Source organism: Phalacrocorax carbo, chromosome 2, assembly GCF_963921805.1.
Source record: "Phalacrocorax carbo chromosome 2, bPhaCar2.1, whole genome shotgun sequence".
Taxonomy (NCBI): Eukaryota; Metazoa; Chordata; class Aves; order Suliformes; family Phalacrocoracidae; genus Phalacrocorax; species Phalacrocorax carbo.
This window is the reverse complement of record NC_087514.1, coordinates 140,715,578-140,729,607: the sequence shown is the minus strand read 5'-3', so window position 1 is coordinate 140,729,607 and position 14,030 is coordinate 140,715,578. Positions and strand designations below refer to the sequence as shown.

The window sequence follows — 14,030 nt, the reverse complement described above, 5'->3', positions numbered from 1 at the left end:
CCCAAAGTCAACAGGGTGTATGTGGCAGAACCAGCCAAAGAAAACTGTTATTACTGTCATTGTAATTAAGGTTGCCAAAGGATGTATCCATAGTGTCAGGTTTCTGTATTCTCCCAGTTTCAGTGCGGGACAAAAAAGTTTTATTCACTTGAGGAAGAAAATGGGTGATAGGAGAGATTCCAGTTTGTGTTCTAAGGTCCACGCTCTCCAAATGTGGAAACTGTCAGTGCGGAGTCCTTTGTGAATGTCCCCCACCAAATACATAGCATGCCTTGGAGGTGGGTTATAAAAGATAAAATATAAGGCAGTTCTGTAGTTATTCACCTTCCTGTGTTGGATGTTTGCACGGTAATGATGTATTGCCAGAAGAAGACCTGATCATTCTCATGTCTTCGCACCAGGATGTACAGAGAGGTGACCCATTTGGTTGCTGCTGCTGTCTGCAAAGAAGGCGTGGAATAAAGGTGTTCCAAATTTCTGAAGTTTTAAAAATGGCATACAAGAAGGGTAATAATACCAATTATCACTGTGATGGAGCTTGTTGTATGTACTTTAGTGCATGCATCATGCACTAAAGCAGTGAGCATCGTGTGTTCCTCTGGGAAGCCACATTCAGTCCCTTGACAGTCTGTGGCTGCTGTTTCTGGAACCGTGGCTCCATGCAATCAGTTTCCATCTACTGCAGTATTTTTCTGGTCTTATTTATAAAATGGAGTATTAGAACCAGAATGTGGGGTTTTTGTTTGAAGTAGAGTCTGCAATATTGTGTTTTATTTTATATTTTATTATATTTTTAATATTTTGTTGTGATGTGTTTTTCCTAGATTGTGCTCTCTGAAAGAGAAACAAGTTGTTGTGTATGTGTCCCTGGGGGTGCCGCCCAGGGTGCCTAACAGCAATACCTGCTTCTTTGATCACACAGTTTGTCATTATTTTGGTGCTGGATGAATCACTGATGACCCTTTTTCTTTCACTTTAGAGAAGACAGAATTATGTTCTGTTAATTACAGCGTTGGAGCAAGCCCATCAGTTCTTCAGGGTTTTTTTGTTTTGATGTACACATTGAGCTTTGGTATCCATTGAGTTGTCAACACTGTCAGTGGCTTTTCATTTCTGCTGTTGCTGGATTACAAGTGCCATTGTAAATCCTTGTAAATGTCATAGGTGAATTCCATGAAAGCTTATTTTTCTCTAATGGAGAGGTACAACCAAAGATTCAGATGGTGTATTGGATTTTCCAGAAAAAGAGCTTTCTATAAGTAGTGGCTCAGGAGACTCTATTGTAGTGGGTACTTGGCCAGGGTGAGGGCAAAACCAAATCTGTAAAATCACAGAGAATGGGAGAATTCCCGTAAGTCTGCAATCCCACACATGCTGTAGGAAACAGCAGCAACAGACTTGGTGAAGTAGGTCTACTTAAATCAAGTTAAGTGTACTTTGAGGAAAAGTTATAACTCTTATTTTTAGCAAAGTCTTGAGTGACAGTTCTCATGACTGTACTGAGCAAGCAGTTCGTTACTGTGGTGGATAGACTGTCTCACAAAGAAAGAAAATTTCCAAGCACAAATTTTCTTTTCTTCATTTTAACACCCAGAGATTCATTTAATAGAATCAATCAACCATTAAATGTGATCATGCAAAATTAGATAAATGACATACAGAATATCCTCCTTCCTCCCCTAGTCAAAACACATGTTGAAGGCAGTGGGCAAGATAGTATGACCAATGTACAAAAGACAATGAGTTAATGCCAGGTAGGAAGCATACACTATTTTACCTTGATGCTGTGAGTGATCCTACAATCTCAGATTGAATGCTTAGGTAAGATACCAGGTTAAGAGTGGCATGATATATTTGGAGACATAATGATAACTGTATTCACCACCACCAGTTTCTTTCATTCCCTTCTTGTGTGCAAGTCTAAATATTCCAAACCAGTCAGCAAGATCCAAGAAGCCATCTCTTCTGTCTAATCTGGTTCAAGAAAGATCATCCCAAGCAAGAAGTCAGTATATGATTTGATGCTTTGAACGAAAATTATCCTGAAGCATATCCAGTCACTTTGCAACAAATCTGGAACTGCTACCACAATATACTAATGCCAGTCATTGAACAAAGGGAAAAGAACAGGGCCAGTTAACATGATGAAAAGAAGTCCAGAAATAAATATACTATTTGTGTGGCATACCTCACCCTCATCTAATCTTTGTGTTAAGTAATACTTACCTGCCTCTCTCACCATTGTTCAACAGCTAATGACTGTATCTACATTGTCCTTTATAAAATCCATCTCTGTTCCATATTTGAAAAACAGGTCTCTCTCCTGATGCTGATAAGTGAGGTAATCCAAGCTAAACTCACAGCTGTTGTGTTTAACCTGTACTTTCTAGCATGACCGCTGGATTTCTGACCTAAAGGTTTGTGGTCAGACCTTAGCTCACTAATGTTTTAATTGGGTCTAGCTCCACTGATTGATCCTTATTTTGGTTGGTGTCAGCATGATTGAGGTTGGGTTTTGAGCCCTTAGTGGGAATAGTCATCTTTGACAACAAACCAGAGAGAAGGTTAGCTACCAGGGGAGCTTACAGACCAGCCTGTGTCAGGGCTTTTTGTTGCTGTTGAGTGGGCTTTTCTGACTGGTTTGATCTATTCTTGTGTCAGGGTGGAGATGTTCATTGAGAGTCATATGTCTCACAATCAAAATGTAAATGGGATGGCCTTCTGTCCCCTACCTGCTTCTTTTTCACTACATACAGGCTAGCATCATTAGATCTATGGGTTGTTTTCTAGCTTGATATGGCCTACATAGAAAAACATGTTCCTGGTTCTTTCTGTCCTCAAGTGTTCAGACCCATGGAGAAGCAGCAGGCAGGGATATGTAACATGAAGAAGGTTTTATCTTGTGTAAAAGAGGTTTGTGAAAGACATGGAGTAACAAAAGACTTTTCAGAGCTCCCCTGTCAGGCTGTTAAGCGGGTGTGGATAGCTTCTGTTTTATTTTCCATTTTAACTGGGAGTTCAAACACCCAATGGGGTTAACAGCAGGAGCAGAAATTAATACATCGTTCAAGGCCTTTGAAAAATAAGCGATGCAGATGCAGTTATTGCATTCAGAGACAGAAGCTTAGGGAAGGAGTTGAAGGTGATCGCTTACATTTTGAAGGGGTTGGCTGTTTGCACAGTTTCTCTGTTGGTGTGTTGCGTGGCCAGAACTTGCATATAGATCTTGCAGGTTATTTTAGACCAAGTAAATTGTTACATTTTCTTATGCTTATTTCTGCATCAGTGTATTTTCTCCAATCTTATACATACTAAAGCAGCATAAAATATTCAGCAGCATTGGACAGTGTTTAGTATGTGACTTATTTTACTTAGCTTTTGGATATATTTATGAATGCTTCTTAGCAACACGAGTTAGTTAAAACAGCTTTTCTCTTGCATCAATATCACTAAAAATCAATGTGAGTTTGTGGATTCTTGTAAAACGTTTATCATTTTGGTCTTCTTGGAAGAGGCAATTTAATAAGCCTTTTTCATTGATGTAAAATACCTGAGTTAAAATTTCCATAGAGCGGCTAACATCTTTTCTGTTTTAACCACTACTTTATATAAAGCTGGGAAGTTTTTTGCAGTAGCTTTGCAGTAGCCATAACACAGTTACTATACTTATGATAGTATTGAATAGTATTTTTGTATTGCAATTTTAATATATTTACTATTTATAAGAAATTAATCTGCACTAACAGCTTTTTGGGCAGGAGAACCTCAGGTGGAAATGAGCCCAGCTGCTGGCAGCGCACTGGGCAGCAAGCTGGCATGCTTGCTCCAGGGCCAGTCGCTGACAAGCCTCCAGGCAAGGCTGTAAGAGAGCAGGCTTGGTGAGTTGTGTGGCTACATAGCATGGTGCAGTAGTTTATGTTGAAAGAGAAACAGTGACATAGAAAAACCATGGCTACATAATTGTGTCTTCTGTAGGGTGTCTAAAAGAGGAGAGGAGGTAGGGGAAATTGTTTTCCTTTATTTGAGGTAATGAGCATGATATATGCATGGGACTGAAGTTCATTAAAATTATTACCACTAATAATGTATATTCTTTCATAGCTGCCAAATGTGGACAGTTAAGTGAATTAGGCTGGCAAACTCTGACTTCTAAAATATGAAAATATGCTTCTCCTGACTGTTTGAAGTTCCTGAAGGTCTGAATAATCTCTGATTGAAGGCCATGTTCATGTTGAAAGTGTGATAGAAAGTACCGTAAATGATATAATCAGGTTAATGCAGTCAATGTTAAATTACTGCTTTAGAGCTGAAGTAAACCTGTAAACCTGGCTGGTTTAAAAAATGCCCATGGCTGTGTATACTGCTCTCCTAAAAAGTTAATACGTAATATGGAGTATAATCTCTAATGGTATCCATAGACAGCCTAATGTAGATTAGTAATCTTCGGACTAGGTTTGGTTAGATGAATGCAAACTGGAACTTCATTAGGATAAAAGACTGAAAGAGAGACTGTGTGCAGATCATCAGTTCAATGTATTTTGCTTTTTCCTGTCTGTGAATCTTTACTAATAGTGCATTCTTAATAAGCTGAATTAAGTATTTTAAATAATGACATGTATAGGCCAACTTGGTCATTCAAGATCACTTTCTGCATTTATAATCACAAACAACAAAAATCAATCGTGTATACTTAATTGACTTTTGCAACCATACTTGCGATTACACTTGGATGAAAAAGCACAAATTTTAAAAACTGAAGTTTGAATAAACAGGAGAAATTTGTCATTTAAAAGTCTTTTTGAACTCTGCAATGTCACAGGACAAAAGCAGTAGCTATTTTCATACGGTAGGAGTATTTTTGGAGTAGGTTGTTAAGTGATTTTTGGTCTGTTTCCACAGGTTTTCAATACATATTCCAATGAAGACTATGACAGGAGAAATGATGAAGTTGACCCAGTGGCTGCATCAGCTGAATATGAACTTGAAAAGCGTGTCGAAAAGCTGGAGCTCTTCCCAGTTGAACTAGAAAAAGGTACGGAGTCTGTGTGCCATTTCTAGTTTCTGTGACACTGATCTACAAGTCTGAGAAAGTCTATTCATGCCTACAGAGCCTATCCTGAATTTCCATGAATCTGTTGTAGTCACCCTGGCTTTTTGGATTTCAAGAATTATTTGATACAGAATTAGAGAAACAGTTCTGAGACATGTAGTTTTTTATTTCTCTATCTGAATTCGTGTCACTCCATTAACATATGATTTCACGCAGTGTTTTCATTCTCCACTGGAAGAGTAAAAATCTTGGTTGTTCTGAGCTCCTCATAAGGGTGAAGGTAATTGTTTTTTGTGTGTAATTAAAATAGTAGAATAATAAGGTTCTTAAAAGGAAGCAAAAGGATATTAATGTTATTGACGTGGAAAACCAAGAGAAACCAAAGCATAAATATTTATCTACCAAATAACTATATAGATCAAAATAAGAAATTTCTGCTGTCTCTTTCCTTTTTCACAGATGAAGATGGACTTGGCATAAGCATTATTGGAATGGGAGTTGGAGCAGATGCAGGCCTTGAAAAACTGGGAATATTTGTCAAAACAGTAACAGAAGGTGGGGCAGCAGAAAGAGATGGCAGGTAAACTAGACTCAGTATTTGGAAATTTTCCCAGCAATAGTTACTGTGAATTATGATTTTCATAGGAAAGAGCTGTTTGCTTAATATATGTCATGATAACTCAGAGCTGTAAAATTCAGAGACTTCCTTGGTATGGTCCAAATGCCTGATGTAGTTATGAGAATACATGAGTTTGGGGTTTAAGGAGAACAGATTTGCCAAAGACATGTGTTCATGACTACCTGAAAACCCAGATGCTTTAGCATGAGGAAGGCTGGAGATCCCAAACTGTGCATCACTTTTGAAGGTAATTTAGATTTTAAAGGTGTTGAGCTCCCATGTGTTCTCTTGGCTTCAAACCAGCTTTAAGCAATCAGTACTCATGAAAGGAGTTCTGTTCAACATTTGATTAGGAGAATAATTACTGTATCTGAATGCTTAAACTCTTACTAAATACACCTCCTTCCAAGATCACTAACACAGGCTGTTACTGTGTATTTCTTATTATGCATGGTCTTCTGCTCCAGAGTTCAGTTTTCATCCCTACAGCACTGAAAGTACATTAATCAATTGGAATGGGAAGCTGTGCCATAAATCTTGTTCACTAAAGAAATGGTGTTTGTAGTCTTACACAATGCTCATATAAAACCTGGTGGCTTCTAGAATTGCTTACTTGGAATGTGCAGGTTAAAGAATTCCTCTTAAACTTAGAGGATTTGCTGTCATGTGAGACAGTTATCTGTGTATTGCACAGTACTTGCCACAATCAGACCAAGGTTTCTTATTAAAAGTTAGAAAAACACTTTACTATGTAATAAATTAATAATGAAAAGTATTCTTGAACATCTTCCAATCCATGTAATTTGTTGGTTTGTCCCAGAGCATACACTTTGTAAATTTGCATGCAAATAAAATATTACTTATCTGATACATTAGCAATTAAGTCTACTTATATGCATTCTCTACTCCTATTTTTAAGTATTGCTGTTTTGTTATATTAGTTATAAATAATACCAAACACAAACACAGGTAAATAAAGTAAGAATAAATGCTAAGAAGTTAATACCATCTTCTAAAAAAATGTATTGCAGTAACATGCTTCTTATTGATGAACACCTAAAACTTTTCAGCTAGGCAAAAGATTGTTCTGCTGCGGAAACCCCACACAAATTACATCAGAAGGCTGTACATGGCAGGGGGTTGCAAAGTTTAATAACATTGCTCTGAAACTACTGAAGTATACACATCAGCCTTGCAGTAGCTTTACAGAAATAAGATACCAGGTTGAAGGCTAAGTACTGATTTATCATAGGCTTAAAAATTATGAAGGGAAGTGAAGAAGTTGACACCTCAAGATGTCATGACTTCATCCATTACTTTAAATTTAAGTGAATGTTTTTCTGAAAGGTATGCTTGAGCTCAGCCAGGAGGCATTAAGCTCACAACTGGAATTTCTTGAGAAATTCTCTGGTTGAAAATCAGAGTTGCTCACTACTGCTCTATGATGATTGGTATTTTCTGTTCCTCTCATTATTCACATGTTTGAGTGGGCTACAGAAATTAATGTTCAATCCCATATCTCTTCTTTCATTTCCCTAGACGGCACCTGAAAGGAGCTTGTCAGCTGAGAAAAATAATATCTTTATTTGACCATTCTAATATTTGTGTTGGTTTTCAACTGGCTGAATGCTCAGTCAGCTGAGAAATAGCCCTCTGATTTTCTCTTTGAGAGCCTGACTGATCATTCACTTGGGAAAGGGATATGTAATTCTCTCAGTCAGGAGCAGCCGGTTCTGTAATAAAGTGCATCAACTGTAAAGGGTGCTGTTAACTTCATCTTTGTGAAAAGCCTAGTTAATCATTAAGACTGATAGCAAAACAAAGTCTCCTAACAGAAAATAAAACTGTATTTCAGCAGTTGCATCAGATACTCTTAATAACTGCATATCAATCTTCAAGCAGGCTCTTCTGAAACTACAATTTAAAACATTACAATATCTGTGGGATAACTCCCATCTTTTATTGAAAGACCCATTGAATCATGATATAAAATAGTTGCCTCCCATGGAAACCCAAAATTTGTACTAAGAGGTTTCTCAGTGATTGAGCACCACTGGCTTAATTCAGGTCGATGCAAACAAGCAGGTAGTGTTCAGTTGTCATATCAAAAGGCATTGTGTGGCAGTATTAAACCAAGGAGGGTGCTTCGAGATGAATCCAAAGGCAAGCATGTTGGTAAGTAGTAAGACAGAATATTGATAGTGTGTAAAATATGAAATCAATCAGACTGAATATGAAAAAGAAAAACTTCCCCTGTATGAATTCATAGCTGCTTCTTCAAATTCTTTTGGTGATGAGTCATTCATGTTTTAAAGTATTTTGATAACATTGAGAACAACAATTTTGAAACGTTACACAGTTCTTAACTTGAAAAATACTCTAAACATTGTTTCTGCACAGGTTAAATTTTTCAGTTCATCACACAGAGCAGTAATTATGCAAGTAATTTGTTCAACTTTAGTTGGTTCACTTCTGTAGTTGCTACTTCACTGAAGTGCTGCTTCATATAGGCGAAGATTTAAGTCATGACCATTAGAAAATAATTGTCAGAAGAATTACCAATTTCATTAATGATAAAAGCAGTTAAACCTCTATAATTCAGGCTTTGCCAGCCTGAACCTAATTTTTCATTCATGTTTGAAATTAGATTTGAGAGACAGAGGAAGCCTAGAGCTCCTAACAGAGGGGACTCCAAAGGGAAAGCTGCCCAGAGAACATGACTCTGAGAATATTTTGGTGTAGACGGTGCCTGAGTGGCTTGTGTGGGGAGTTAGGGCTAGGCTTAGAGGTGCAGAGCTGCGGTGGGAATGGGGCTGGAGAGGGGATGCCTGAGGAAGAGGAAGGCAGCCAGAGTACAGCTGAGAGAGTATTTTAGTCTGGGCAGTACAGAATGTACATGGCAACTAACAGGAAACTTCTTTTTTAATTACATGTAATGATATAATTTGAATAACAATCATGTCAATTGTATGTTGTTTTATATGTATATATGTTTATTTATAATTAAAATATATGTATGTATAAAAAGAGATAAGTTTGGAGAAAAATGGCCATAAAAATAAGAGTTGGAAATGAATTTCAGAGCTGTACAAATAAGAAAGCAGGAGATAAGAAATATACCTGAAGGACAAATGGATTCAGACTGAATTGCAGCAGATCAAGACAGAGCCACTTACGAAGTTGCAGGCAACAGTTCTCTAACATGACGTTTCGTCACCTGAAATACTGAAGTTTTCTTGGAACTCCTGTGGCCATCTGACTGCACCTCATGTTTCCTAAAGAAAAACAAAAATTTTTACAGTATTGAAATACAATAAATATTAATGTGATTGGTGCATTTATTAAATGCTCCAGTGAAAATGGAAATAAAATTCTGAGATTAAAACACCTGATGTGATTTTCAAGATAGGATTTTACAGGCTGTCACAAAGATAATTTTTTCAAGGTTTCTTACAGATAGAAGGGAGATCCTTCCCAGAACACAGTGACATTCTGTGGTGTGAGGCTGCCAAGGAATAAATCTTGTATTTGTATTTCTCACTCATCAGTGGAGTTCAAAGAACTGAAGATACTGCTTGAACACCTGTAGAACTGCAAAGCATTGCCTCAGACTCGACAGAGAAATTAGTGTGCCTAGTCAAAATGCTTCAGCCCTCTTTTGAAGCCTCTGTTGTTCTTTGAAAAGAATTCTTATCACTAAGATATCCTAAGATATTAAATAGCTTAATTTAGGTGTCTTCATATAATTTAAACGGGATTCTTTCATAGCTGTTTCTTGGTTCCTTTGTAAACTGTATCATTTGGATCAGTAGTGTCCATGTAAATACTTGAAAAGTGCTCCCTTTCACTAGTTCTGAATGTGTGTTGTTTTTTAAAAAAATTTTTTAAACTATACAACTTGGTGCATTTCTAGAGGACATTTTAGCATAGCAGTCTTCCTTCCAAGCATTTGTAATCCAGATGAGTCCTGCTCTAGGGATTTCATAGCAATGCTTGCTTCAGATAAAAGCAGCATGTGTTTTATTCCGCATTAAACAGTGATTTGACTGTAAATAGGTATTTGGTTTCAAAGAGAGTCGTCATTAAATCAGTCCAAGGTCTTGTTACTGCGTGCAGCAAGATCCCACTTAGACTGGGAATTCATCTTTTTGGAGCAAGTTAGATGAAATATTTTAAGAGAGTAGGTCACAATTAAGTCTGATGTACAAGCTCTTTTCTCCACAGATGAGCAGGTTGTTTTAGTTAAATATCACATTTTTTTCCATTAGTGTGAAATACCAGAGCTATGTCTTATGCTGTTTTTCAGGATTGGCTCAGGAAAGAATGATATAAGAATTGTTCAAGTATCTCATTTAATTTAAGTCATATGACAAATTCAGGAGTTTGTGTTGCTGTATTTATATACAACGAAAGTGACTGCATGATTGATGCTATTAATTGTAATGATAACTTTGAATCTGGATTTATGAGATGTCAGTGTGCAAGGAATTGTGCATTTTTCATGTTTACCTCAATCATTTTATGACTCAGTTTTTGTTTAGTCTTTGTTTAAAATCAAACTAAAGAAATCTCTGTATGCCAAGTTTTGCTGAAAATTCACCAAGAATTCACACAATTATTTATGTATTTGTGGTTTTCCCCTGAAAGGATCCAAGTGAATGACCAAATTGTGGAAGTTGATGGCATCAGTCTGGTTGGTGTTACACAAAATTTTGCTGCAACTGTTCTTAGAAACACCAAAGGGAAGGTCAGGTGAGTACTTCAGAAGAAAAAAAATTGTGATTGAATACTTAAGATTACCTGGCTTCTTTTGCAGGAGTGTCAGTATGCCCAGGTGGAATCAGAGTATTTTGGCCTCTTTGTGCCTTCTCTGCTTTTATCCCAAGACAGGGATGAGCTGTTGTATTACAGATTTTTGTTTTGGCTTAGAATTTTAAAATACAACCATTGAAACAAGCTGAAATTATACATAGAAGATGACTCTTCACTGGTCTAGATCTCCATGGACCTCAAACTGTATGAGCTGGAATGATGAAGGTCATGGGTGTTGGTCAGATGGAAACTGTGCTGCCACAGATCTCCTCCCTGCTCTTCCACTGGGGAGACTGGCCATGTTACTGCCCCAGGGTTGGGGGTGTAAGCTAGTGAGCACCCAGATGCTCGCAGGTGCCGCCTCGGCACAGAGGAGAAGAGAGTACCGGATGCAATAGCGTTAACAGCTATCAAATTGAGGAGAGTATCATCTCAGCATTAATTCACTGAGCTACCTGAGTCCCTGCACCATCTCTGTGTCTCTCTCTGTTCCTACGGTGTGGTTCATTGAAAGGTATCCCAGTAAAAATCCATACAATAATGAATAGGCTAGAAAACGTAACCTGTACTGCAGGTAAAATTCTGAACTGATGTAAATACACAGCTGTAAAATGTTTGTAAGTTAATAAGAACATTGTTTCCCTAGAATCGAACTGTTTTGCCACTTAAAAACCTATGCAGTCACATAGCTTTTCTGTTTAATAGCTTATTAATTTCAGTAAAGATTTAACTCTACAAAATAAATCAAAAAATATCTTTGGCATTGCAAAACAACAGCCGTTCTGTAGTCACCGTTTGGTTCTCTCTCAAAAGCCTCTCTAGGGAATACAGCTGAATTCTTTAATTAGTGAGTTCAGGGCTGACTTCTTTTGAACCATGACTAAAGTACTGGTGGTAATATATGCAGTCCCCCTCAGATGGTGGGGCTGTATGCTGGCGTTCACATTTCCACTCTAATTCCATAGCTGTTCCCTCATGGCATTAAGGAATAATGTTGGGATGTGGATTCTGCAAAGAATCTTGGGGGTGGCTGATTAAGGTTTTATTTGAAAGAGGTTATTTAGGAAAAAAGCTACAAGAAATTGTAGTGTAATTACAGGTTAATATATTTTTGTGTAACATTTACATTTTTAGTTACATCAAGTACTATTTCTGCAAAGGCTCACACATGCTATGAGTGTTACTACTGAGTTAACTATAAAAATGAGTATGTATTTTATTAGGTTTTCTGAAGAGTTGGGACCTTTGAACGTAAAATCCTTATGACAGAGAATAATGTATTCCTGTGTTTCGGCACACAAAACAAATGCTATTTATATTTTGTGTTTGATGTTTTAGCTAAAAAAAAAAAAAAAGAAAAAAGAAAGCGCTCACATAAAACACATGTATTATATACATTTAGAATTGGCTTAGTTCAGGTAATTATTATTGCATAAGTTACAGAATAGAATACTTCCTTCCATGGAAAAATAATGGGTTTGGAGAAAGGAAGAAACATAAAACAATTTTCACACAGAATGCTCCCAGAATCTTCACTCAGGAAGTAAATTACAGTCAGGCTGGTTGCAGTCTAGACCCTTTTGTCACAAAATAGTAGACTGTAAAAAGTATTTTGTCATTGTTGTTGAGCTCACATTGACAAGTGTGCTATGTATCCTGTGCACTGGGATCATTGGCTTCTGACAGGCCTCATTTATCAAGGAGAGATGCGTGAGCTTCTACATTTGTCCTTGTACGTAAGCTTAAGATGTTGAGCTTTCACAGGAAAAAAATCCCAGTGCATTAATGTCACAACTAGATAAAAATCCAGCATAAAATAATATTATATTTAAAATAAAAGTTAAAATACTTTATAATATGAATTATAATATAAAATAATATTAAAATATTATTAGATAAAACAGATATATAGGAATCTCTATGCATACTGGCATACTGTGTGATTAGCAGCGTCTTACTAGTGTATATGTCTAATTAGAGGACAGGAATGAGTAGGATTTGGTGCAACTCACCCTATTTTTGTTTAATGTAAAACTTCATGGAAGGAACCTCAGAAAGACTACTACTCTGCTTTATGCAGGCCAACTAAGAAATGCGGGTTTTTTTCCTGGTTTGTGGTAGGCTGGGAGCAAGACTTGGTGAGATGGCTAAGCACTGTGTGGCGCAGGCTCCTGCCTGCCTTCTGGTCAGGTCCTGGACTGTTGAGTTATCTGATGCTCTGTTGGCACTGATGAGCTTTCTTGGTTTTAGCTACTCAAAATCAGAAATGGTTCCAGAAAGGTTTTTTGTGGGTAGCGATTTCAGGATGCTTGACGTTTTAGCTTCACTGTAGGCTTAAACATTTGCTTGTAAAGTAAGCAAGAGCTAATATTGATGAATTTAGATATGAAAGAAGATTATATATTATCTTGCTGACTGTTTTTCTTTTGCTGTATGACAAGAAAGCCCTGCCTGCTGCTTGTTTTGTGGAGAGAACAATTTTTCTGACAGACCTTCTTTCCCACTTACACCTGTGTTAGAGCTGGCATGGAAAAATCCTTCATCTCCACCCTGTTTGGCAGACAGGCTCACCTCTGCACCCGAACTGCTCCAGAACCTCAGGGACAACATAAGAGGATCTTCTGGGGCAAAATCCCTCCTTTGCCCCCAGCCGTCACCTCCTGCCTGTTGGCGGTGCAGGGAGTGGTGCTTCTGACCTTTGAGTGCACCGTTCCGGTGGCCGCTGCCATTAATGATCCGTGTCACTGCAGGAATCAGGAGCAGTGGAAAAGGTTGTTGCTATGTAAACGCCTTCTGCTGTTCCTGTGGCAGGTGTCCCAGCTGAACTACAAGTGTGTAGGCACTGTACAATTGCATGTCCCCTCTAGTTCAAGGCAAAGCAACTTCATGAATCCTCCTTTCACAGGGGAAATCACACACGTATTTACTCATGTCTGCTATTTAATAGTGTCAGTTTAATGGATTTTCTAGAATTGTTTATGTAACTATAGTTACCTTGTGGTCATAGCATAAACTGTGTGTACCTTTCCTCTGCCTGGTGTCCTGTACACACAGAGATTTGTGTGCATTTCACTGGCATGACGTCACGTTTATAACTCCCAGCATTACATATATGCAGTCGTTTTGTCCTTAATCTAGTCAAAGTGCACGCTAGTTTTTGTAGCAGGGTTTATTATGTCAGATCTGTTGCAAAGGAAGGACATTCATGAGGAGAGTGACATTAAAGCTACTTCTTAATTCTTTGCAATAAATGCAGTCAATACCTCTTCAGGGAGCTTGCATAATACCAATACTCAGTGATTTATTTTTCTGCTTTGAGCCTTCTGAACACTGAATGATCCTGACAGTGGAAGTCATTGACCTAGAATAGATTTTTGCAATGTTTCTGCCAGAAAAAAAAATATCCAGGCTGTCTGTAGATGACAGAGTGAAGAATCCATGAAAATGAAGGCATGGCTTTTACCTTTTGAACTTTTCTAGGTGAGGGTGAAAGGGGGAGAAAAAAGAGCAAACGTAAGCATCTATGATTATTTTATCCATTGTTTGAAG

General features: G+C 37.6%; 1 protein-coding gene across 6 annotated transcripts in view; it reads left to right on the top strand.

The window, feature by feature from the left end:
* PPP1R9A (protein phosphatase 1 regulatory subunit 9A) overlaps positions 1-14,030 on the top strand; it is a 188,794-nt gene that overhangs the window by 114,593 nt on the left and 60,171 nt on the right. For all 6 annotated transcript variants that reach the window (XM_064444586.1, XM_064444585.1, XM_064444584.1 and 3 more), the window contains 3 exons: positions 4,900-5,032; positions 5,510-5,630; positions 10,317-10,421. In XM_064444586.1, the coding sequence (XP_064300656.1) occupies positions 4,900-5,032; positions 5,510-5,630; positions 10,317-10,421 (359 nt within the window). The remainder of the gene's footprint in view (positions 1-4,899; positions 5,033-5,509; positions 5,631-10,316; positions 10,422-14,030) is intronic.